We start from the raw sequence: 23,813 nt of genomic DNA, 5'->3' as shown, positions 1-23,813 counted from the left end.
ATCCTGGAGTGTTCGGGTTGGACGGGAATGGAGCACAAATCCCACCCCACACCATCCCTGCCACTGCTCCAACCCCATCCAGCCTGGTCTGGGACACTGCCAAGGATCCAGGGGCAGCTCCAGCTGCTCTGGGAATCCCATCCCAGCCGGGAATCCCTTCCCAGTATCCCATCCATCGCTGCCCTCTGGCAGTGGGAGCCATTCCCTGTGTCCTGTCCCTCCAGGCCTTGTCCCCAGTCCCTCTCCAGCTCTCCTGGAGCCCCTCCAGGCCCTGCCAGGGGCTCTGAGCTCTCCCTGGAGCCTTCTCCTCTCCAGGGGAACATTCCCAGCTCTCCAGCCTGGCTCCAGCCCTGCAGCAGCTCCGGGGCCTGCTCCCCAGCGGCTCCGTGTCCCTGCCCGGTCCCGGCCCGGTCCCGCCGTGTCCCCGTTTCCCGCTCCGGGCCCGTCCTCGGTTTCCACGGCAACGGCACCGCCCTGGTCTCCATGGCAACCGCGCCGAAGGGGGCGTGGTCACGACGTCAACACGCGCAGGCGCTTCCGCGTTAGGCCGCGCCCCCGCCGTCGCCACGCGCCTCGACCCGGAAGTGGCGCGTTCCCGCGCTCACTGGGCGCCGCCATGTTGGGAGGCGGTACAGCATCCGGGTAGCGCGGCGCGCGCTGTGATTGGCGGAGCGCGGCACGTGAGGTGCAGCGCGCACCGCGATTGGGCGGCGGTGCTGCCGCTTCCGCGCGCGGCGGGTCGGGGGTCCTGGGGGGAACCCGGGGTGGGGGAAGGTGACGGGAGACCCCAGCCCTCAAAGCATGCCTGGAGCCCGCACACAGCAGCTCCCGAGACACTTCACCGGTTTTATTTGCTTTAAAGTCCTGTTTCACCGTCCGCCAGCACTGAAAGGCGGGAATGTCCTTACAGGAATTGCAGAGTCATGGAATTCCTGAGATCAGCAAAGCCCTCAGAGATGCCCGAGTCCAAGCCCAGCACTGCCCCATGTCCCCAAGTACCACATCCACAGGGCTTTTAAATCCCTCCAGCAATGGGGACTCCACCCCTGCCCTGGGCAGCTGAGCCAGGGCTGGAGCGCCTTTTCCAAGAGGAGCATTCCCAATATCCCACCTCAACCTGCCCTTGAGGCCGCTCCCTCTTGTCCTGTTCCCTGGGAGCAGAGCCCTGCTGGCTCCAACCTCCTTCCAGGGAATTGCAGGAGCCAGAAGGTGCCCCCTGAGCCTCCTCTGCTCCAGGATGAGCCCCTCCAGCTCCCCCAGAAGGATTTGGGATCTGGCAGGAGAATGCTGAGAGCCCCAAAGCCAACACCCCCCAGAGCTGTCGGGAACGCCCCGCTGCCAAAACCAGCAGCAGCCGTGGCAGGAGCATCCCAAATTCAGGCATCCCAGATTTTCCCCAGGCCACCCCCAGTTCCATGGAGAACTGGGAAAGTGAATGGATCCACGGTGCTCAGTGTGCTTGAGTTTGTTGGAGCTTCCTTATGTCCCCATAACAGCACCTGGCCCCTGGAAGGGCAGTGGAGAACATCCCAGAAATCGCCTTTCCCTTGTCATGATCCAATTCCAGAGGTTCCAAAAGCTGCTGGGAATTCAGGCCAGGCTGGATTTCCCAGGAAAACGCTTAAACATGATTGCAACTCAACCTTCCTTTGTCCTTCCCTATATCCACCCCTCCACCCAACCCAACCTGATCCTCCCTGGCACGACTCGAGGCTGTTTCCCCTCATCCTGTCCCTTTCCCTTGGGAGTGTTGGCAAATAAACAATGTTTAAAACTTATTTTATTTCTCTAGTCAGGCTCAGTTTGCCTCTGCCTTGGAGAAGGGAATTAGAGGGATGTTTTTTGAGGGTGTTGCTCCCCTCTGTGAGGCCTGATAAGCTTAACATCTCAACAAACTGGGAATAGCCCAAAAGACACCCAAAAAGATAACAACCATCAGCAAATATCAAGGAACATCTACCCCAGACCCTTGGGGCTGGAAAAGGCTGATAAGGGAATAAGTGAGGGCCTAATAAACATCAGAGGCAAAAAAATCCCAGTCCAATAAGAAACTGAATTCTGAGAACTCTGCAATTTGGAACCAATGAGCATTGAACCAATGGATTTCTGTGGGTTTTGGACTGGATAAAGTCTGGGAAAAATCGAGTAAAATTCGCTTGTCGTGAAATTATTTTCTCTGCACACCCAGGCCTTGTGTGGGTGAAATAATTTATGTTGCACATCCCAGCCGGAAGTGAGGCAATGCCTTGTATAACACCAAAAACATTGCTGGAGAGTTTTTGTTTTTTCCCGTAGTTTTGGTGACAGGAGCACAGCCCGAGCCTGGTTGGTTTTTAGAGATGGATTTAGCATCCCTTCCAACCCAAAGCCATTCTAGGATTTCAGGATCCCCTGCTCACTTTTCCTTCTTTCCTCCTTTGAGCTACACAAATCCTCCCCTTTCCCACTGCTTTTCTCCAAAGCCTCTCAATCAATCCCAGTTCAGGGCAGGCCCCACATTCCCAGTTTCACCTCCCCCAATCCACCTCTGCCACATTTCTCCTCCTGAAACCCCCAGAACTGGGGGGCATTGAGTGCTGTGCCTCAGGAAATCCAATCCCAGTTTCCCCCCCCCGGGAGTCAGCACTTCCTGATCTCCGCCAAGTTGTCGATCTGGATGACGATGGGCCAGATGCTCTTCCCTTGGGAGATCCCGTGGAGCTCAAACTTCTGGCACATGGAGTCCAGTATGTACCTGACCGCCTTCAGCACGTTCCGGAACACATCCTGGAGCGACACCTCCTGCGATTTCTGGGGTTCCGCACATCCTCCAAGCTCCTGGCTGGCACCGGGATGCTTCAGAGGCTTCGCTCCCTTCCCCACCCCTGCATCCAGGATTAGGGCAGGGGGTGAACCTCCCGTTCCCAAAACCCCCTCCGGGACATGTCGCGTGTTCAATGTCACCCCTTCGGCGTTCCCAGCACTCTGGAGCTGGCGCGGCGCGGCCGCATCCGTCAGAGGACAAACCCCAGGGTTTGTCCCCTGCGCGGCGCCACCAGAGCTGGAACGGTCTCTCCACGGAAACCCCAACCTCCAGTAGGGCTGGTAGCGCCGCAGGATCTCCCTGGCTCTCCGGAACGTCCTGCCCCAGTGGATTTGCCGCCGCGCCAGCTGGCGGCGCACGCTACGGGGGGTGCTGGCCTCGCTGCTCCTCCCGGCCTCATGGCTCCTCCCGGCCTCATGGCTCCTCCCAGCCTCATGGCTCTTCCCGGCCTCATGGCTCTTCCCGGCCTGGTGCTGCTGGCAGTAGTTGTGTTCCCACAGGCAGCAGGGCTGGGGGGTGCAGGGCGTGCCCGGCTCGGTCCGGAGGCAGTAGCCGTGGTCCTTCGCCGCCGCCGCTCTCAGCTCCTCCACCCGCAGCTCCCGGGTTCTCGGGAGAAGCGTGGCCTCTCCCACAGTGTGTCCGTGGTTTTGGGCATTCTCGTGACTCCTCTCCCCAGGGCCACCCCACAGCTGTTCCATTATGGAATGAAGCAGGAATGTCTCACTGTGGGTTAGGTCTTCCATGAGTCCAGGCTTATCCTCCACTTCCTCCTTCACAAGCCATGGCTGGGTTTGGCTCCCCACTCCACTGTCTGCTTCCGACGGGACTTCGCTCCTTCCCTTGTGACAGCCAAACTTCTGGATGCTCCTGTCCTGGAGACGCCACAACGTGCTCCATTCTGCTGGGAGAGAGGTGGGAAGGGATTGGATCCTTCCTGGCTGGAGCAGGAAGAGGAACATCCCTTCTTCCCAGTCTGGGACTACCCGGGCTCCACATCCCAACCTCTGTGAGACGTCAGGGGAGCCCCACAGTGGGAGAAGCTGTGGGAGTGGCCCAGGGATGGGGCTGGAGCAGGAGGGAGCAGGACTCACCTGGACACGAGGTCTCCAGCCCCTGGTACCCGCTGGCTCTGGGCCACCCACCAGAGGAAGGCTCCTCCAGCCAGCTCTCGGCGTGTCCTGCAGGGAAAACAGCAGATGTCACCAGCCAGGCTGGAAATCCCGACTCTCCACGGCCATGGGAATGAAGGAAGAGCCCTGTCCTTGTCCCCACCAGGAATCCTGACTTTTCCACAGCCACAGGGATGGAGCAGGAAGCCCTGACCCCATCCTGGATGCGGATTCCATCCTACAGGGTCAGGATGTTCCTGCTCACCTGGAGATGAGGAGATCCACGGCTCTTCCCCGCGCTCCAGCCGGTGCAGGATGTCGGGCTTGGGGCCTGGATAACCTGGGAATGGGACAGAGAGCGTTGGACTGTCCCTGATCACAGGAAAACCAAGAACTGGGACACCCCAGCTGTGCCTCACCGTGCATGGAAACACCTCTGGGACATGGGAAACGCGAGGGAGAAACCAGAGCTGCTGCCAGAGAGGGATTTATTCCTGAGAGCCCTGATGGAAGTGTGGGAAGTTCCACAGCTTCCCAGTTCCACTGACAGGCTTTCCCAGCGAGGGAACGTGTCCTGCTCATCTTAGGGGTGGGACATCCTACCGTGCTCCCTGATCTTAGGGAATCATTTCCAGGGGTGCTCAAACCCGGACCCAAATCCTGCCTTTTCCAGCACTAAACTCCCTGATCAGCCCCTGTAAGGGAAAACTCCTCACAGGAAGGGTTGTCCAGCCCTGGAGGGATTGGAAAGCAGTGAAGATGAGGCACTTGGAGACATGGAGTAGTGGTGGCCTTGGCAGTGTTGGGGAATTGCTGGATTCTGCCATCTCCAAGGCCTTTTCCAACCTCAGCCACTCTGGGATTCAGCGCTCTGGAAGCCGCTGGGGTGGGATCTGAGGGAAGCCCTGCCTGGGGCGGTTCCCAAGATTACCCAGGGAGGTCAGCAGCTCGTAGGTGTCCAACATGACATCCCGGTACAGCTCCCGCTGCCCCACCGTGAGCGCGTCCCACTCGGCCCGGCTCAGCAACACCGCCACGTCCTCGAAGGTCATCAGCTCCTGCCACGGGATCAGGAATCACAGCTTCCTCAGAGATCACAGCTTTCCTCAGAGATTCCAGCTTCCTTCAGGGATCCCAGCTTCCCTTGGGGATCATACCCTCCCTCAGGGATCTACTCCTCCCTCAGGAATCACACCCTCCCTCACGGATCACAGCTTCCCTCACGGATCAAATCCTCCCTCAGGGATTACAGCCTCCCTCAAAGACCACAGCTTCCCTCAGGGACCACACCTTCCCTCAGGGATCAAATCCTTCAGGGATCACACCCTCCCTCAGGGATCAACTCTTCCCTCAGGGATCACACCCTCCCTCAGGGATCAACTCTTCCCTCAGGGATCACAGCTTCCCTCTGGGATCAACTCCTCCCTCAGGAATTACACTCTCCCTCAGGAATCACACTCTCCCTCAGGAATCATAACTTCCCTCAGGGATTAACTCCTCCCTCAGAGATCACACCGTCCCTCAGGGATCACATCTTACCTCAGGGATCACACCCTGGTCAGGGATCAAATCCTCCCTCAGGAATCAAACTCTCCCTCAGGGATCACACCCCCTCACAGATCTAATCCTGCCTCAGGTATCTAATCCTCCCTCAGGGATCTAAACTTCCCTCAGGATCACAGCTTCCCTCACAGATCTAATCCTCCCTCAGGGATCACACTCTCCCTCAGGGATCACAGCCTCCCTCAGGATCTAATCCTCCCTCACAGATGTAATCTTCCCTCACGGATCTAATCCTCCCTCATGGATGTAATCCTCCCTCATGGATCACACCCTCCCTCACGGATATAATCCTCCCTCATGGATGTAATCCTCCCTCAGGATCTAATCCTCCCTCACGGATCACACTCTCCCTCACGGATCTAATCCTCCCTCACGGATCACACTCTCCCTCATGGATCTAATCCTCCCTCACGGATCACACTCTCCCTCATGGATCACACTCTCCCTCACGGATCTAATCCTCCCTCACGGATCACACTCTCCCTCATGGATCACACTCTCCCTCACGGATCACACCCTCCCTCACGGATCACACCCTCCCTCACGGATCACACCCTCCCTCACGGATCACACTCTCCCTCACGGATCTAATCCTCCCTCACGGATCTAATCCTCCCTCACGGATCTAATCCTCCCTCACGGATCACACCCTCCCTCACGGATCTAATCCTCCCTCACGGATCTAATCCTCCCTCACGGATCACACCCTCCCTCACGGATCTAATCCTCCCTCACGGATCTAATCCTCCCTCACGGATCACACCCTCCCTCACGGATCTAATCCTCCCTCACGGATCACACCCTCCCTCACGGATCTAATCCTCCCTCACGGATCTAATCCTCCCTCACGGATCACACTCTCCCTCACGGATCACACCCTCCCTCACGGATCTAATCCTCCCTCACGGATCACACCCTCCCTCACGGATCACACCCTCCCTCACGGATCACACTCTCCCTCACGGATCTAATCCTCCCTCACGGATCACACTCTCCCTCCCAACAGGAGAAGCCTTTCCCAACCCAAAGGAGCTCCCGGGACATGAGGCCATGGACGGGGCTGTCCCAGGAAGGCGTGTTCCCCACTGGGCTGGGAATTACGGATCAGGGAGAAGGACAGGCTGGAACCCAGCGCCAAGCACCGCAATCCGACACTCTGGGATGTGTTTTACCGTTCCCACCGGGAGCACTCCGTGATCCCCGTGGGATTGGGATAGTGCAGGACCCCAGGTCACCTGGAGCTGGGCTGGGGACATTCCCAGCAGCCCCCGTGACCCCTGGGGCCCATCCCAGGAAATTCTTCGGGAGCGATCCCAGCGGGAACAGGGCAACAGGGGGCAGAGAGAGGGAGGGGAGGGATGTGGGGGGAAATGTGGGGGTGAGAGGGGTTTTGGGGTGGGGGATGATGGTGGTGGGATTGGGGGCATGGAATGGGAGTTTTTAGGGGCTGATGAGGATTCTGGGGGGGGTGACGGGGTGCGGGTGATGGGGTGGGGGTGATGGGGGGTCCTCAGGGCAGAATTTCATGGGAGTGGGGGGCAATGGAGGGGGTGATGGGGTGGGATGGGGGGTGTGATGGGGGTGATTTGGGGGGGGCGATTTGGGTTTTCGGGGTGGGTCTGGGGGGGTGATGGGGGTGGGGGGTCCCTGGCCATTGGAGGCCGAGCCCCGCCAGCAGCTGCCGAGGGGGGGCTGCGCGACCCCCCTGGATCCGGGGGATCGGGGGGAGGGTCGGGGTCCGCACATCGAGGGCCAGGGAGGCGGCGAGGGCGGCCCCGGGGGTCCCCACGGCCAGCTCCCGGCTCCTACCTGCGCCTGCCCCGCCATGGCGGCCGGAGGGCCCCGCGGGTCTCGGGGGAGCCCGGGGGGGCGCGGGGGGGTCCTGGCGCCTCCCGCCGCCTCTCCGCACGCGCTTCCGGCACAGGCCCCGCCCACGGCGGAAGCGCCGCCATGACCGAGCCGGAAGCGGCGCCCCGGAAGCGGCGCGGTGACCCCGGCACGTGAGGCGGGCCCGGGGCCGGGGTCAGATCCCCCCGGGAACGGGAACGGGAACGGGAACGGGAATAGGGCACGGCCCTTCCCGGGAGGAATCGTCCCAGTGTCCCTCCCCTGAGGCCATTCCCTCCCGTCCTGTCCCCGTTCCCTGCGAGCGCAGGCCGAGCCCACGCGCATCCAGCCCGCTCCCGACCCGTTTGGCCTCCAGAGTCACCGATTCTCCCGAAATCCCAAGTTTAGCGTCAGAATCCTCAGGTTTTCCGCCAGAAACCTCTCAGATCTGGTCCCGGCTCTGGAATTTCCCATGGCCTTGCCTGAGGCCTGCGCTGGCGTTGCCCGCTGCCCGCACATCCCTCCCTGCTGCCTCCTGGATTCGCCTCCTCCGGATTTCTCTCTTCTCCTGGATAAATTTCCCGACGATTCTGTATCTCCTGTGTGCAGCTTGTCCATGATTCCCTCCCACCAACCCCCTACAAGCAGTCTCCATGCAGTAGTCTCCATATCCCCCGGAATTCCCTGTGGAATTCCTCCGTCCTGCCTGGACCCTTCAGGTCTGCGCCACCAAAAGCCAGCAATTCGGAACGAATCCCATTCCGTCGTATCCTAGGGATCCTCAGGAGGGGCCAGAACTAACTGCTGGTCACGAAACAGATACAGCGAGCCTGGTTTGGTTTAACAACAATCCCAGAATGTGGAATTGCGGGGTTGTTGCAGCAACAGGAGCAGGATCTGGAATCGCTGTTGGCAGGATGATCCTTAAATCCCCTCCCAGCCAGGCCATGCCCGGATTCCAGGGCTCCGTGAGAGGGGTGCAGCAAGAGCAGGACCCCCAAGACAGAGTTCTGGGGCCAACTTTCCTCCAGCTCATCCCTTATCCAGACCTGGCCCTTTCCCCTCCCTGTGTCCGGCAGCTCCAGCCCCGAGTGCCCTTTCCGGGGTCACCGTGGTGACATCGGGGCCAATGTCCAGGCGGGGCGGTGGCCGTGGCTGCCATGAGGCTGTGGCTGCTCTGCGCCCTGGCCCTGGCCGTGGCCGCGGTGGCCGGAGCCGAGCACGGTGACGCCGGGATGGCGGCACACGGGAGAGAGGTCGGTGGGGTGCGGAGAGGGGTAAAGCTGGGAATAACGGGGCTGGGAATGACGGGGCTGGGAATGCCGGGGCTGGGAATGACGGGGCTGGGAATAACGGGGCTGGGAATGCCGGGGCTGGGAATGCCAGAGCTGGGAATACCGGGGCTGGGAATACTGGGGCTGGGAATGCCGGGGCTGGGAATGCCCGGGCTGGGAATGCCGGGGCTGGAAATAACGGGGCTGGGAATGCCAGGGCTGGGAATAACAGGGCTGGGAATAATGGGGCTGGGAATGCCAGGGCTGGGAATAACGGGGCTGGGAATAACGGGGCTGGCTCCGCGGGCAGCAGCCCGTGTCCCGTCCCGCTCCTCAGGGCTGTCCTGGCACCGAACCCGGGCAAATCCTGGGCCGCGGCTTTTCCAGCCTCCCCGTCCCTGCGGGATGAGCTCGGCAGTCCCGGGCCCCCGCAGCCGCGGGAGATACCGGGGAGGGCACGGCGGGACGGGGGGGATCACCGGCATTCCCGGTGCTGCCCGCATTCCGGGAGTTCCCGATGCCGGCCTTCCCTCCGCAGGGCCGGCGGCGGCCGCACAGACCCTGCTCCGGCTGCTTCTCCGTGCTGAGCGAGGTGAGCCGGGATGCGGGAATGCGGGAACGCGGGAATGGGGTCGGGACATGGGGGCTCCCACACCCGCGTGTGTCCCGCAGGAGTCGCAGTCGATGCCCTGGAATTCCCGGGAGGAGGAGGCGGCTCAGCCGGGCAGGCGGGCACGGGGCGGGAAGGGACTGGAGGTACTGGAGCGTGCCCGGGGCTGCCCGGGATTGGGGTGGGAATGGAGACTGGCATGGGATGGGATGGGATGGGATGGGATGGGATGGGATGGGATGGGATGGGATGGGATGGGATGGGATGGGATGGGATGGGATGGGATGGGATGGGATGGGATGGGATGGGATGGGATGGGCCGGGGTCTGATTGGGATGGGATGGGATGGGATGGGATGGAGTGGGATGGGATGGGATGGGATGGGATGGGGATGGGATGGGATGGGATGGGATGGGATGGGATGGGATGGGATGGGATGGGATGGGATGGGACGGGACGGGATGGGATGGGATCTCCCTTTTCCTGGCTCCGTGTGACTCCGCGCTCACTCCCGCAGGGCAGAGCCAGGAGGGAGAGCCCGGAGCCGGCCCAGCCCGCCAGACAGCCCGGGCGCATCCCGCTGCTGTGACAGGTGACAGCGGAGCCCCGGCAGGAGCCCGGACCCCCCGGCAGCCCCCGCGGGGCGTTGCAGGAGTCACCGAGCAGCCGAGAGCGCGGCGGGAGCGATGCTGGAGCCTGGGAATGCCGCTGGACACCGGGAGCAGCCCCACAGCAGCGGGGAGCTCAACTGCCCGCTCCCTGCTCTGCGCTGAGCCCCCCGCCCTTCCCACCCCCCAAAATGCTCCTGGGGCAGCCGCCCCCGCTTTGCCAAGCCCCCAAATAAAGCCGGCACACCGGAGGGAGCGGATGCGTTTTGGGGGGACACACGGAGGGTGGGTGACCCCCGACAGAGCCACCCCAAGCTGGGCTGTCGGGGTGGCGGTGTGGGGACACCAGGAGCCCACCCGTGGGGTGTCTGCACCGGGGGACTGCGGGGAGACCCTCCAGGGGGGCTGGTCCTGGGAGTCCCTCAGGAATGTCAGCCCTAGGGTATGGGAGGTTCCCCAGAATGCTGGATCACAGGGATGGCGAGATCCCCCAGGAGTGCTGGGCCCGGGGGAGGTGGGGCTGGAGGACCCCCCAGTAATGCCCGTCCTGGGGGTCCCGCAGGGCTCCCAGTTCAGGGCAATGGCGGATCCACAAGAATGCGGGATCACAGCCATGGCGAGATCCCCCAGGAATGCTGCTCCCAGAGGACGTGGGGCTGGGCCGGGGGTCCCGCAGGGCTCCCACTTCAGGGCCCGGGGGGTGCCCGGAGGTCCGGCCTTGGTGGCCCCGGCCTTGGTGACCCTCGGGGCAGGCCCCGCCCCCACTCCTGACCCCACCCCTTTTCCGGCCCCGCCCATTTTCCGGCCCCGCCCCCCGCCCAGCTCTCGCTCCTCCCGGCCGCCAGGGGGAGCCGCTCCCCGGGCGGTGCCGCTCTGGCGCACGGCGCCCTCTGTGGGCCCGGTGGCGGCGCGGGCGCGGGGGCCCGAGGCGGCGGTGGCGGCCGCGGCCATGTCCCGCCGGGGGCCCGCGCAGGTCAGGGCCCGCCCGGGCCACGGGCCACGGGCCGGGATGCGCGACGGGACACGGGACGGGGCGGGCCGCAGCGGGGCTGGGTCAGGGGCGTGCCGGGGTCCCACGGGGGAAGTGGCACTGGGGGTCAGGGGGGTCCCTCAGGGTCCTGGGCATGGGGGGAGGGAGGTGGCACGGGGCTGTGACAGCTCGGGGTTGTCCGGGAGAGCTGGTTCTGGGGGGTTGAGGGGTCCCCCAGGGGAGGGGGTGCTGGGGGAGCCCCTAGGGGTGCTGGGTCTGGGAGTCAGGGGTGTCCCTCTGGATGCTGGGTGACAGCTCGGGAGGACGGGGCTGCGCCAGGGATGCCAGGTCATAGGGGTGAAGGGATCTGCCAGGGACGCTGCTCCTGGGAGAGGTGGAACTGGGGAACCCCCCAAAGGTGCTGCTCCTGGGGGTTCGCCTGGGGTGTCTGTTCAGGGGGTCTCCCTTTGCTCCGTGGGAAGGTGGGGACAGGGGGACGCGGGGGTGGCGGCCAGGCTTTGGCAGATCCCTGCGGAATTGAGGGCTGGGGGAATCCCTCGGAGGTCCCGAGCGGGTCCCTGTTCCCTGACCACCCTGACCCTGAATCCCCCGCAGGTGTCGGGCAGCCTCCGGCGGAAGGCGGCGCCGGGCACGGCCCCGTCGGAGCTGCAGGAGCTGCGGAGCCGCACGGAGCGCGCCGAGCGGCGGCTGCTGGCCTGCGAGAACCTGGTCGGGGAGCTGGGCAGCGGCCTGGCCGCCCTGAGCACCCTCCTGCAGGGCTACGGGCAGCTGCAGCAGCGCCTGCTCAATCTGGAGAACCTCCTCAAGAACAGGAACTTCTGGATCCTGCGCCTGCCCCCCGCCACCAGCGGGGAGATCCCCAAGGTAGCGGCAGCGCTTCCCAGGGATCCTGGGGACCGTGCAAGGGCTGGGGGCCGAGCTCCTGCGCGTCCCCACAGCAGGGCTGGATGTGTCCCGAGGCAGGCGCGGTTCCAGGGAGTTCCCTGTGATTCCAGGTGCCGCTCACCTTCGATGAGATCTCGGTGTATTTCAATGAGCTGGAGTGGGAGAGGCTGGAGCGCTGGCAGAAGGATCTGTACAGGGCCGTGATGAGGGGCAACTATGAGACCCTGGTGTCCCTGGGTAAGGCTTGGGGAGCTGGAGCTCATGGAATCGTGGAGTGGCCTGGGTTTGGAAGGCTGTGAGGTGGTGAGGCCCTGGCCCAGGTTGCCCACATCCCTGGCAGTGTCCAAAGCCAGGTTGGATGGGGCTTGGAGCAAGCTGGGATAGTGGGAGGTGTCCCTGACTTCCCCTAGAGGGCAATGTTCCGACCAAAGCTTTTCCCTCATTTGGGATTTTGGTTCACATTCTGCTGGTTAAGATCCTCTCTGCCTCAGCTGCTCCCCAAGCTGTGCTCGGGGGTGGGTCTTGCCTTGGGGCCAGGGAAGTGTTTGGAGTAGGGATGAGGTGTTTGTGTCTCCACCAGGACTGGGACAGGGGACAAGGGTCACTGTTGGAATGTGGCAGCCTAAAGACACAGCCAAATCCTAATCAACCCCCCATCCTCTGCCCCACGACCAGACTACGCCGTGTCCAAGCCCGACATCCTGTCCCAGATGGAGAGGGATGAAGAGTTCAGTGACAAAGAGGGTCAGGAGCCCCCGTGGACACAGACTGGGGGTGGTCAGGAGCCCCTCTGGGCAGCAGAAGAGAGGGACAAGGCAGACGAGGCTGCAGGAGATGAAATCCCCATGGAAGCTGCCCCAGGTGGGTGCCAGGAGGAGGTGGCTGTTCCTGGAGATCTCCCCTTCCCGAGCAAGGAAGGGCTCACTCCATGGACTGCAGCACCCTGGAGCACTGTGAATCTTCATTCCAAGAGGAATGGTTGTGTTTGGTGGGATGAATCCCATGGAGAAGAGCAGTCAGAGCCTTGCAGGAGGATCTGGAGCAATGGGAAAGGCCTCCTGTAAGACTGGGGCTTCCAGAGACATTCCTGCCTGCTCTGGAGGGACTGGAAACGTGCTGGGAAGTGAGGAACTGGGAGCTGAGGTGGGAGGAGGAGGCTGGAGCTGCTCTGCTTGTCCTGGGGGAACAGAGGAGTGTGGGGAGCCCTGGGCCGTGGATTTAGAGTGGGAGGGCTGGGCAGGAAGGTGGAAGGTGCTGGAAAAGAGCAGACAGAGCTGGGAGCAGCAGAGGTGGGGGAAGAGCTGTGTTTGGGGGCTCTTTCCTGCAGGATTGAGGAGCTGGGAAGGTTAAAGGCACCCCAGGAGAAGCTGGGCAGGTGCTGTCCCGTGGGAACACTCACCTGGAGCCCAGGTGGGAGTCTGGGGGTTGGATTGGAGGAGAGGAAAAGGGACACAGAGGGACATCCCCTTTGGGGTTCATGTTTGGAGCTCCTCTCCCGAGTGGATCCTGCCCGGGGCCCAGGAGGTGGCTGTGCCATTGGGGTTGGAGGTGTTTGTGTCTCTGCCGGGGCTGGGAGAGGGGACAAGGCTCACTTTGGGAATCTGGCGGGATAAAGGTGCAGTTCAATCCTAACAAAGCCCCTGTTCTGTGCCCTGGGAACAGACGGTGCCAAGGCCAAGCCCAGCGGCCGGACCTGCATCGAGAGGGATGAAGAGCCCAGCAACGAAAAGGGTCCTGAGCCCTCATGGACACAGAATGGGGACAGCCACAAAATCCTACAGATACAGACTGGGAACAGCCAGAAAACCCCACAGATACACACTGGGGACAGCCAGAAAACCCCAGAGACACAGACTGGGAACAGCCCGAAACCCCCACGGACACGGAGTGGGAGCAGCCCGAAAATCCCACAGATACAGAGTGGGGACAGCCCAAAATCCTCATGGACACGGAGTGGGAACAGCCAGAAAACCCCACAGACACAGAATGGGGACAGCCAGACCCCCCCACAGACAGAGACTGGGGACAGCCCAAAATCCTCATGGACACGGAGTGGGAACAGCCAGAAAACCCCACAGACACAGAATGGGGACAGCCACACCCCCCCACAAACAGAAATTTGGGACAGCCCAAAATCTTCATGGACACGGAGTGGGAACAGCCAGAAAAACCCACAGACACAGAATGGGGACAGCCAGAACCCCCCACAGACAGAGATTGGGGACAGCCCAAAATCTTCATGGACACGAAGTGGGAACAGCCAGAAAAACCCACAAATACACACTGGGGACAGTCAGAGCCCCCCACAAACAGAGATTGGGGACAGCCCAAAATCTTCATGGACACGGAGTGGGAACAGCCAGAAAACCCCACAGACACAGAATGGGGACAGCCAGAACCCCCCACAGACAGAGATTGGGGACAGCCCAAAATCTTCATGGACACGGAGTGGGAACAGCCAGAAAACCCCACAGACACAGAATGGGGACAGCCAGAGCCCCCCACAGACAGAGACTGGGGACAGCCCAAAATCCTCATGGACACGGAGTGGGAACAGCCAGAAAATCCCACAGATGCAGACTGGGGACAGCCAGAACCCCTCACAGACAGAGATTGGGGACAGTCCAGAGTCCCCATGGACACGGAGTGGGAACAGCCCAAAGTCCCCAAGGACACACATTGGGAACAGCCCAAAGCCCCCAGAGACACAGACTGGGAACAGCCCCAAGTCCCCACAGGCACACAGTGGGGACAGCCAGACCCTGCCTCAGACAGAGACTGGGGACAGTCAGAACCCCCTCCAGACAGGTGTCCCCAACAATCAGAAGCCCCCACAGACACCAGGAGAGATGGAGCGGCAGGAAGAGGCTTCGGGAGAGGATCCCATGCCCATGGAAGCTGGCCCAGGTGAGTTCCAGGCGTGCCAGGGAGGATGTGCTTCCCCTTCCCCAGCTCTCCGGGGCCCTGGCAGTGTCCAGGGCAGAGGTGCATGGCCCTGGTGCTTGGAGAGGCATGGCCAGGGAGCCTTGGGATGTTGTCACAGCACAGTGGAAGAGGGTCTGGACATGGGAATGCAGCCTGTGGAGGTGATGGCATGTGGTACCTTGATGTCCTTCCCTCCCTCTGCTTTTGGTCCATGTGTGGCTTCACTCCAGTTCCTCCTGACACCTTCCAGCCCTTCCACAGAATTGCGGGGGTTGGAAAAGCCCTCTGAGATCATTGGGTCCAACTGTCCCCCAGCACTGCCAAGGCCTCATGTCCCCAGGTGCCACATCCACACGGCTTTTAAATCCCTGCAGGAACAGGGGACTCCAGCCCTTTCCAGAAGGAATTTTCCTGACAGCTGATCCACATCCTGGCTCTTGAGCTGCAGCTTTCTCCAGCTCTTCCACACACTCCCAGCAATCCCTGGTTCATAATGCTGGAGCAGGGACCTGGGAGGTCTCCGTGGGTCTTTCAAATCCCTGTTCCCTGCAAACAGAACTCCCCATCCTGATGATGAATGTGGTGTCCCTGGGGGACCATCAGTGGGGGACGGCAGCAGAGGAGGACGCGGAGATGGAGGAGGACCCGGCAGAGCCTGACACTGGTGAGTCACCCTGTGCTGGGGACATGGGACCTGGCAGGCGGGTGGGAAGCAGCTTCCAGAGCTCATGGGCTTGTAATAGGGAGGGAAAATGAAGCTTCAGGGGTTCCTTTTATTTTTTTCCTGCCACATCATGTGGGTTTAGAGGTGGGTCCCTTGTGCTGCTGGTCCCAATGGCACCCACGGAGGGCTCAGCCTGGGAGCCCTCCAGGGATGGGCACTCATCCCTGCCCTGGGCCACTGTGCCATGGCTGGACAACCCTTCTGGGGAAGGAATTTTCCCAATATCCAACCTGAACTCCCCTGGCACAGCTTGAGGCCGTTTCCCCTTGCCCTGTCCCTGTTCCCTGGCAGCAGAGCCTGGCCCCCTGGCTGTCCCCTCCTGGCAGGAGCTATGCAGAGCCAGAAGGTCCCCCTCAAGCCTCCTTTTCACCAGGCTGAGCCCCTTTCCCAGCTCCGTCAGCTGCTCCTGGGGCTCCAGATTCTTCCCCACCTCTGTTCCCTTCCCTGGACGCACTCCAGCCCCTCAATGTCTTGTCATGAGAAGCCCAGAGCTGCCCCTGGGACTGGAGATGCCCTGGCAGTGCCAGCCCAGGGAGGGGCACGGGTCCTGTGTCACACCGGTGCTGACACCAACACGGTGTCTCTGTTCCAGAGGAAGCCTTATCCATGGAAGATGAAACACCGTGCGAAGGGGCTTCTCCCGAGGACATCAAGGTGAAGGAGGAGGAGCCTGAGCTGCTGGCAGAGGAATCCACACCCTCTCCCGGCTCAGAGCTCCAGAAGTATCCCAAAAACGAGCTGGTGAAAGCCAAGATCAAGAAGAAGCCGAACCGGTGCGAGGCCAGCAACCTCCTGATGGGCAACTGCCGGCGCGGGTACGTGCGGGAATGGTCCCATCCCTGCACGGAGTGCGGGAAGCGCTTCCGCCTCAAGATCAACCTCATCATCCACCAGCGCAGCCACGCCAAGGAGGGGCCCTACGAGTGCCCCGTGTGCGAGATCGGCTTCAGCACCAAGCGGCACCTGGACCTTCACCGCAGCATCCACGTCAAGGACAGAGCCTTCGGGGCCAAGGTCTGGGGCAACGTCCACCCCGAGCTGCGCATCCGCCCGCGCAGGGACCTGTGCGGCGGCGGCCACAGGCCGGGCGGCGGCGGCCACGCCGGGGGGACCTGGCTGGGCCAGCCCAAGGAGGAGCCGGACAGAGAGGGCCTGTCAGGCTCTGGGATCGTGCAGCCGCCCAATCCCAGGCAGAAGTGCCCCCACTGCAAGAAGTTCCTGTCCTGCACCTCATCGATGCGGCGGCACCTCCAGACCCACGCGCGGGACCGGCCCTACTGCTGCAGCTCCTGCAACAAGTGCTTCACCCGCAGCAACCACCTGCTGCGCCACAAGAAGATCCACGAGAGGGCTCTGGCCGCGCTCCAGCGAGACGCCGAGGCCCAGCCCCCCGCTGCTATCCCGGCATCCCTGCAGCACCAAGCTCCCGAGGCCGAGAGGAGCCCTTCCCAGGAGAATGGGAGCCCTGAGGCTGCAAAAGCGAGCCTGCCCAATGTGCTGCTGTTGGGGGCAACGCCTCTGGGGCTCCCTGGCAAAGGCTCCCCGCTCCCTGACTGCATCAGGAAAGCCGTGCAGCCTGTGGTCCAGCTGGGATCGAGGGCAGTGGCATCGGAGGTGACAGAGAAATGACAGATGACAGACCCCGGGACAGATCTGAGCTCTGTGTGTCCCTGGAAGGACGCTGCGAGTTTGTTGGGTTTGCACCTGGTGGGACACCCAGAATGGGAATCTGCTGTGTTTTAGGAGCTTCCTGAGTTGTGGAAAGAATGGGAAGCTTGGAGACCACAACAGAGAGCAAATTGCAGAAGCCTCCAGTGATCCATAATGCTTCACCATTCCACTGACTTGTTCCTGTTGGCTGATACTTGGAATTTTCCCAAGCTGACATTGCTGGGAGATGACCAGGTGGATCCTGGTCAAACAGGAGCAGAGCTTTCGCATTCTTTGATGTTGGAGCTGACCCCTTGCATTCGGGAACACAACTGAAGAGGGCAGGGAGAAGGGAACGGAGCTGGCAGCATTCCCATGCGGCCCTTTGCTCCATGGAACAAGCGTCCCGACTGAGACACCAGATGGAGAGTGACATCTCTGAGACCCCACCGCGTCCTGGCCACCCTTGCCACCCCCACCCTGGGGAGCAGATCAGCCAGAAGCCCCTCCAGCAGGTTGGGAACACTGGAGCTTTGCACTGGAAGATCCATAGGACAAACCAAACCCCGATGTTCTGTGCTGGCGTATTCCAGGGACGCCGGCAGGTCCATGAGGAAGGCCACAGGCGCCCTCAGGACCATCCTGCACGGGTGCAGAGTGATTTTAGGAATACTTGACGGGTCAGCCAGCCCCATGCTGCAGCAGCACCCTGATCCCCGTGGATGCACCTGCATGGAGCAGCTCCTCAGCTCTGGAGGAAACTCCCACTCTCCCAACAGCAGCTCGTCCCCTTTTGCCCAAAATCCCACCATAATGAATCCTATGGGAAAAGAGTTCTGCAGCTACCTCAGTCAGGGAGAGGGGACCTGCCCCGCAGGCAGCCAGTGGAAGCCAGGCCTGGCACTGCCCCCGTGTCCCCTGGAGCCACCAGAGCAGTGTCCGTGGCCAGAGCCCCACGTGCTGGGCGTGCACAGGGAGCACCTCCCGCCCGGAGCCAGCGCCACACAGACACGGTGGAGCAGCTGTTGGGATTCTTGCATTTTGTTTTCCAGGTTTTGTTTTTTTTTGTTTTGAGTTGTTTGATGTAATTGTTTGATATCCTGAGATCTCTGTCCCTCTCTGAGCAGTGAGCACTGGTAGGCTTTTCCCATCTTTCATTCCAAGTCACTCCCAAGGTGTGATGGTGCTGCTGTGGGAAGCTTTGGGAGCTGAGGGGACGCCTGTGCCACATCCAGGTGTGATCCTCAGCCACCTCCTGCTCCGTGGGACAGACAGCAGCGTCTGAGCTGCTCCATAGGAATACACACGACATCCCACTGCTCCTCTGGGCTGGTGTCTCACACTTCCTGCCCCTGGGATGGCAGTGTGGAGCATTCCCAGCCTGCAGCAGGAGCTGGGAGGGGTGCCAGTGGCAGACACAGGGCAGTTGGTGCCTTGTGGACACATGACCATGGATCTGGCAGTGAGCCAGTGGCTGGTTATCCCTGTTATCCCTGCCCAGTAGAGATCCCAGTGCTCCCCAGTTGATCCCAGGGGCATGGCTGAGCTGGTGGCCAGCAGAGGGGCCAGCAGCTCCAGCCTGGCATTTCTAAATCTGCTGTGACCGGGAGCAGCGTTTCCTGCGACATTCCCGATCCCTTTCTCAGGCTGTGGAATCAATAAAGTATTTGTCTCTATGTCTGGCTGCTTTGGGGGCTGTGCTGGTGCCTGTGGGCACAACTGGGATCAGCCAGGACAGGACAGCTCTCAGCAGGAGGGTTTTGGGAGTCACTGCCAGCAGCTCCAGAGCCCCCAGGCCACTGGCAGAGTTGTGGAATCCCAGCCAGGAAGGAAGCAGGGAAGGGCAGGGGATGGAGTGGCCCTGGCCACCATGGGTGGGACATGTCCCTCAGCACTGCCAGCGAGTCCCGGGGTGCCCAGATCCTACTGAGAATCTTGCGGGGGATTCCTCTGGGACTGCTCCACATTCCCAGCAGGTAGCTCTGCATTCCTCCCCTGCTGGCCCCATCCCTGTTGAGCCAGGGATGTCACCCCCCAGGTGTCCCAGAGCACAACAGGAGACCAGTCAGCTCAGTCTTTTATCTGATTCTCTTCCCGGCTGGTCCGGTCACCCAGCCCCCACAGCCTTCTCGGGGCTATCAGCTGCCCCCAGGCCACTGAGCACTCCCAGCCGCCCTCCCTGCACAGTGGTGGTGTTCAAACAACCCGAGTTCCACCGTGGGATCTGACGGAGCCGCTCCTCTGCTGAATCCACCGGGCAGCGGCACCGCCCGGCTCAGCTCCAGCCGCTGACCCTTCTCTGCTGCCTCGGGGCCAGTCCCACCCCACCCTGGGCCCTTCCCTGCCGAACAGCACAGCAGGCTCCCTCCTCCTCCTCCTCCCGAGACCCAGCTGGTGCCACGAGTCCCACAGCACCGTGCACAAACTCCCGGTGCTGCCACAAGTCCCAGCTGCCCAGCGTGTCCCACGCTGAAGAACCACTGTCCCTTCCCTTCTCCAGCCCTCTGGCTACCGATTATCCTGGCTCAGAGCCTCGCAGGGCTCCAGCTCCGGCTCGTGTCCCGGCAAGCTGCCGGCCGGAGAGGTGGCCACGGCGTGCACCTTCTGGTGGTGGTTCAGCGACTGCCGGTGCCGGAAGCTCTTGGTGCAGCCGTGGCACTGGAAGGGCCTCTGCTGGGTGTGCCGTCGCTGGTGCTCCTCCAGCGACGCCTTCTGCGGGAAGCTCTCGGCGCACTCGATGCAGCGGTAGAGCCGCTCCCCGGCCGCGCTGCCCCGCGCCGCCCGGCCGGGCCACGCGCTGCGGAGCTGCGGCCCGTGGATGCGCTGGTGCTTCTGCAGGTGGTGCTTCTGCACGAAGCCCTTGCCGCAGGCGGGGCAGCGGTACGGCCGCTCCCCGGTGTGGATCCGGTAGTGCTTGTTGAGGTTGGACTTCTCGTTGAAGCTCTTGCCGCAGGCCGGGCACTGGAAGGGCCGCTCGCCCGTGTGCAGGCGCTGGTGCCGCAGCAGCGCGGCGTGGTGGGCCAGGCTCTTCCCGCACGACGTGCAGATGAAGGAGCCGTTGCTCTTCCTCTCCCGGCTCTGCTGCCGCGCCAGGAGGTTCCGCGTCAGCCGGACGCTCTTCCAGCCCGGCGGCAGCGCCCGCGGATCGTCCTGGGGACTCTGCTGCTCCCAGCCGGGCTGCGGCGACGCCACCTCGGCCGCGGGGTCTTCTCCCAGCGGCATCCCCTGGGCGAGCGCGAACGGATGCTCCGTGCCCGCGCCCAGCGCGTGCTCTGTGGGGAAGGGCAGGCCCGGCGCGGGGTGAGCTTCCACCGGCACCACCACCGGCTTGAATTCCCCCAGGCAGAATTCCCCCAAGCCCTCTCCGGCCGCCTTCGGCCCGGCCACGCCGTGGCTCTCCCAGGAAACCGGCTGCTCCTGGCTGAGGGGAACCTCCTCGTCCAGCCTGACCGCGGGCACCATCGGCAGCGCCAGGAGCTCGGCTCCGTCCTCCGGCGGCTGCTGCTCTTCCGTCTTGATCACGATCATCTCACCTGTGGAGAGACCGCAGTTCATTCCCAGGAAGGGAAGGCCTCCCGTGCCTGCAGCTCCAGAGTGGGAGCGGGGGCAGAGGTGGGAGGAACTGGCAAAGAACAAAAGGGAGCAGGAAGGGATTCCCAGGAGGAAATGAGGTGAAGGGGGGTCGTCCAGGCAGCTTGTTGGACCTCAGGGACATCATGGAATTAGTGAGGTTTGCAAGCCCTTCAAGATCATCAAGTCCAATGATCAACCAAGCACTGCCAAGGCCACCACTGTTCCTGTGTCCCCAACAGCCACATACACGAAGCTTTTAAGTCCTTCCAGGAATGGAGACTTCACCGCTGCCCTGGGCATGCTGAACTCAATGACACTATGGACTGACAATACAATCCTCACCAAAAAACCAAACCAGAGGGAACGTGAAGGCAAAGCTGAGGTGCAGAGTCCTCCGTCCTGGAAAGAACCCCATCAGGAGTGGCAGAGTTTAAGTGTGTGAATCCAGGGAAAAGGATCAAAGGAAAGCCTGCCCAAAGCAGGAGGGAGCATCCACCCAGACAGTACCCAGCTCCAGAGCCACCCTCAGTGAGCCTTGCCTCAGGTTTTCCCATTGTCCATGCTTAAGAACGCTGCCCAGTCTGGGTAGGTTGTCAGTGCCCATCCTCAGCCCCCCTCACTGTCACTCACTGTCACCAAGCTGTCCAGGCACCGCTCCCTTCTCCGGCAGCCCGGGGCTCCCTGGATCCTCCCTGTCCTCGGTCGGTGGCAGCAGTGCGGGTTTGGAACCAGCATCCTCGGACCCTGGGAAGGAGGGAGCAATGGGATGAACTGCTGACAGTGGGGACCACCCACAGCGGGGTCCTGGAATTCCAGGACATCTGATCACACAGGCCACTGGCAGCCGAACCAGGCACGGGATTTTTGCTTATCCCAGGAAGATGGACACTCAAGCTCCAAAATTTCAGCCCAAAATTAATGAGTAGTAAACTGTAGGACTCTCTGCAGCAAACCCCTGCAGGGTGATCCATGCACAGCCCATATCCCAGGAAAAAACAGTGCAGAACACTGGCTGCAGGACATATCACCTGGAATCCCCCCAAGTTCCATGTGTGGAGGGTTTGGAAGCTGCATCAGCCCAGGGATGATGATGCTTCTGACATGATCTGAGTGATCCTCACCGAGAGGGACCATGGCCTCGTAATTCCCCTTCCTGGCGATCCCGCGGAGCTCCCGGCTGTCCACGCTCCCCAGCTCCTGCTCCGGCAGAGCGGCCTCCTCACCCTCGCCCGCCGCTGGCACCTGGAAGTACAGGAGGCTCCACCTGGGGGTCCCCACTGAGCCCCTCCCCGAGCCCCTGGGGGTCCAGAGCTGCTATGGACAGAGCCATGTCAGGGGGGACGCCCCCAGACATCCCAGCAAGGCTCAGCTGTTCCTCCCCGGACCAGGGGCAGATTCCCAGGATCCATCCCGGCAGCCAGGTGAGCAGTGACGCCTCAGGTGGGAGCAGGACAGTGCCACCATCCCACATCACTCCAGTAAGGCCCAACATGGCTGAAACACCTGGGGTAGGTGTTCTGCTCCCCCTCTTCCCTGGGGACAGGGACAACCACCAGACGAGCCCTGTTCATCTGGCTCCGTGCAGCTCCTGAGAGCCAACAGCACTTCCCATGGCCACACGGTCACCTGGGGCACTTTCCCACTGCTTTGGGCACATCTCTGTCACCTGCAGCCTGTCCCTGTCACCCTGGGCACATCCCTGTGACCTGGGACACATCCCTGTCCATCTATGGCACATCCCCATTAGCTGGCGCTTGTCCCCGTTTGTCACCGCTGGCATGTCCCTGATACCTGGGGCTTGTCCACATCAGCTGGGGCTTGTCCCCGTTACCTACAGCCCATCCCTGTCACTGAGGGCACATCCCTGTTCCTTGGGACTCATCCTCGTTACCATGGGCTCATCCCCATCCCGGTACCCAGAACTTGTCCCTGCCACCGCTGGCATGTCCCCGTTCCCACTCCTCAGAGTTTGTCCGTGTCCCCGTGGGCTCAGCCCGTTCCCCATTCCCCGGTGCCCGTTCCTTTCCTCATTCCCTGGGGCTGGTTCCCGCTCCCCGGGTCGCAGCCCCGTCCCCCGGGCCCATCCCGCCCCCGTGCGGGCCCGTCCCGGTTCCCCGGGCCCCGACCCCGTCGCGGTTACCTGTGTCCGCTGCCGGCCGGTGCCGGTACCGGTGCCGGTGCGGTTGCCCCCGCAGCGGCAGCGGCGGAGCTGGCGCTGGATGCGGCGCAGGCGGCGGGAGTTGTCCCTGAGGAGCGCGGCCAGCCGGGCCCCGCCGGCCCGCACCGTGCGCTCCAGCCCCGCCACGCGCCGCTCCAGCCGCTCCAGCCGCCGCTCCGCCGCCTCCACGCTCCGCTCCAGCCGCCGCTCCGCCGCCGCCACCGCCCGCAGCGACAGCCCCGCCGGGGCCGCCCCGCCGGGGCCCGCGCCGGGATCGGGGCCCGCGCCCTGCCAGGCCTCGGGCGCCCACTCGGGGTCCTGCTGCGGGGGGAAGAGGGCGGTGAGGGGCGGCCGGGCCCGGGGTCCCGCCGGGGGTACGGGGGTGCCGGTGCCGCGGGGTCCCGCCGGTACCTGCGCGCGGCCCCACTGGGCCATGGCCGCCCCTCACGGCCGCCGCCGCAGCGCCCCCTGCCGGCCCCGCGCCGCCCGCGCCGCCCCGCCCGCGGCCGCCGCACCGAGACCCCGGCCCGGCTACAGCCCGGGTACAGCCCGGGTACAGCCCCAGCGCCTTCCCGTCTACAGCCCCTCCCCGTCTACAGCTCCATCCCATCTACAGCCCCTTCCCGTCTACAGCCCCTTCCCGTCTACAGCTCCATCCCATCTACAGCCCCAGCCCGTCTACAGCCCCTCCCCGTCTACAGCCCCAGCCCGTCTACAGCCCCAGCCCGTCTACAGCCCCTTCCCGTCTACAGCCCCAGCCCCATCCCGTCTACAGCCCCTTCCCGTCTACAGCCCCTTCCCGTCTACAGCCCCAGCCCATCTACAGCCCCAGCCCCTTCCCGTCTACAGCCCCTTCCCATCTACAGCCCCAGCCCCTTCCCGTCTATAGCCCCAGCCCATCTACAGCCCCTCCCCGTCTACAGCCCCTTCCCGTCTACAGCCCCTTCCCGTCTACAGCCCCTTCCCGTCTACAGCCCCAGCCCATCTACAGCCCCAGCCCCTTCCCGTCTACAGCCCCTTCCCATCTACAGCCCCAGCCCCTTCCCGTCTATAGCCCCAGCCCATCTACAGCCCCTCCCCGTCTACAGCCCCTTCCCGTCTACAGCCCCTTCC

At 62.7% G+C, this 23,813-nt stretch overlaps 3 protein-coding genes across 5 annotated transcripts; 1 reads left to right on the top strand and 2 right to left on the bottom strand.

Annotated features, from left to right (window-relative positions):
* Positions 1–1,019: 1,019 nt before the first annotated feature.
* Positions 1,020–8,282, bottom strand: LOC119698271. Of its 2 annotated transcripts, none has more exons than XM_038129996.1 (5): positions 7,285–8,282; positions 4,844–4,970; positions 4,178–4,252; positions 3,895–3,981; positions 1,020–3,704 (listed from the first exon to the last, which is right to left on the bottom strand). In XM_038129996.1, exons 1-5 carry the CDS (start codon positions 7,645–7,647, stop codon positions 2,620–2,622), a joined length of 1,737 nt encoding a protein of 578 aa, XP_037985924.1. In that variant the 5' UTR covers positions 7,648–8,282; the 3' UTR covers positions 1,020–2,619. The 2 variants fall into 2 exon arrangements, with proteins under 2 accessions (XP_037985924.1, XP_037985926.1); XM_038129998.1 differs by having other exon boundaries at positions 1,020–3,701.
* Positions 8,283–10,644: 2,362 nt separating this feature from the next.
* LOC119697940 (ras-responsive element-binding protein 1-like) lies at positions 10,645–18,645 on the top strand. Its single transcript, XM_038129337.1, has 7 exons — positions 10,645–10,767; positions 11,380–11,649; positions 11,781–11,907; positions 12,346–12,531; positions 13,333–14,577; positions 15,152–15,259; positions 15,912–18,645. The coding sequence occupies exons 1-7, from the start codon at positions 10,744–10,746 to the stop codon at positions 16,946–16,948; spliced, it is 2,997 nt and encodes a 998-aa protein (XP_037985265.1). The 5' UTR covers positions 10,645–10,743; the 3' UTR covers positions 16,949–18,645.
* Positions 18,646–18,689: 44 nt separating this feature from the next.
* On the bottom strand, positions 18,690–23,169 carry LOC119697941 (zinc finger protein 398-like). 2 transcript variants are annotated; one of them, XM_038129339.1, is made up of 5 exons: positions 23,112–23,169; positions 22,683–23,021; positions 21,664–21,784; positions 21,173–21,286; positions 18,690–20,502 (listed from the first exon to the last, which is right to left on the bottom strand). In XM_038129339.1, the coding sequence occupies exons 1-5, from the start codon at positions 23,133–23,135 to the stop codon at positions 19,478–19,480; spliced, it is 1,623 nt and encodes a 540-aa protein (XP_037985267.1). In that variant the 5' UTR covers positions 23,136–23,169; the 3' UTR covers positions 18,690–19,477. The 2 variants fall into 2 exon arrangements, with proteins under 2 accessions (XP_037985267.1, XP_037985266.1); XM_038129338.1 differs by having other exon boundaries at positions 22,683–23,137.
* Between the last annotated feature and the right edge of the window lie 644 nt (positions 23,170–23,813).

This window comes from Motacilla alba, chromosome 2 (genome assembly GCF_015832195.1).
Source record: "Motacilla alba alba isolate MOTALB_02 chromosome 2, Motacilla_alba_V1.0_pri, whole genome shotgun sequence".
Taxonomy (NCBI): Eukaryota; Metazoa; Chordata; class Aves; order Passeriformes; family Motacillidae; genus Motacilla; species Motacilla alba.
This window is presented reverse-complemented; position numbering and strand designations above follow the sequence as displayed.

Bases quoted from the DNA above. Each gene is read 5' to 3' on its own strand.
- LOC119698271 (XM_038129996.1), bottom strand. From the start codon at position 7,647: ATGCGCGTGGGCTCGGCCTGCGCTCGCAGGGAACGGGGACAGGACGGG. The intron at 4,253-4,843 runs GTAATCTTGGGA...TCCCATTCCCAG, and splicing joins CGAGCTGCTGACCTCCCTGG to GTTATCCAGGCCCCAAGCCC. The intron at 3,705-3,894 runs GTGAGTCCTGCT...CCTCTCTCCCAG, and splicing joins GCTGGAGACCTCGTGTCCAG to CAGAATGGAGCACGTTGTGG.
- LOC119697940 (XM_038129337.1), top strand. From the start codon at position 10,744: ATGTCCCGCCGGGGGCCCGCGCAG. The intron at 11,650-11,780 runs GTAGCGGCAGCG...CTGTGATTCCAG, and splicing joins CCAGCGGGGAGATCCCCAAG to GTGCCGCTCACCTTCGATGA. The intron at 11,908-12,345 runs GTAAGGCTTGGG...CCCCACGACCAG, and splicing joins TGAGACCCTGGTGTCCCTGG to ACTACGCCGTGTCCAAGCCC.
- LOC119697941 (XM_038129338.1), bottom strand. From the start codon at position 23,135: ATGGCCCAGTGGGGCCGCGCGCAGGTACCGGCGGGACCCCGCGGCACC. The intron at 21,287-21,663 runs GTGAGGATCACT...CCTCCTTCCCAG, and splicing joins CGAGGCCATGGTCCCTCTCG to GGTCCGAGGATGCTGGTTCC. The intron at 20,503-21,172 runs GTGAGTGACAGT...GTCTCTCCACAG, and splicing joins GCCTGGACAGCTTGGTGACA to GTGAGATGATCGTGATCAAG.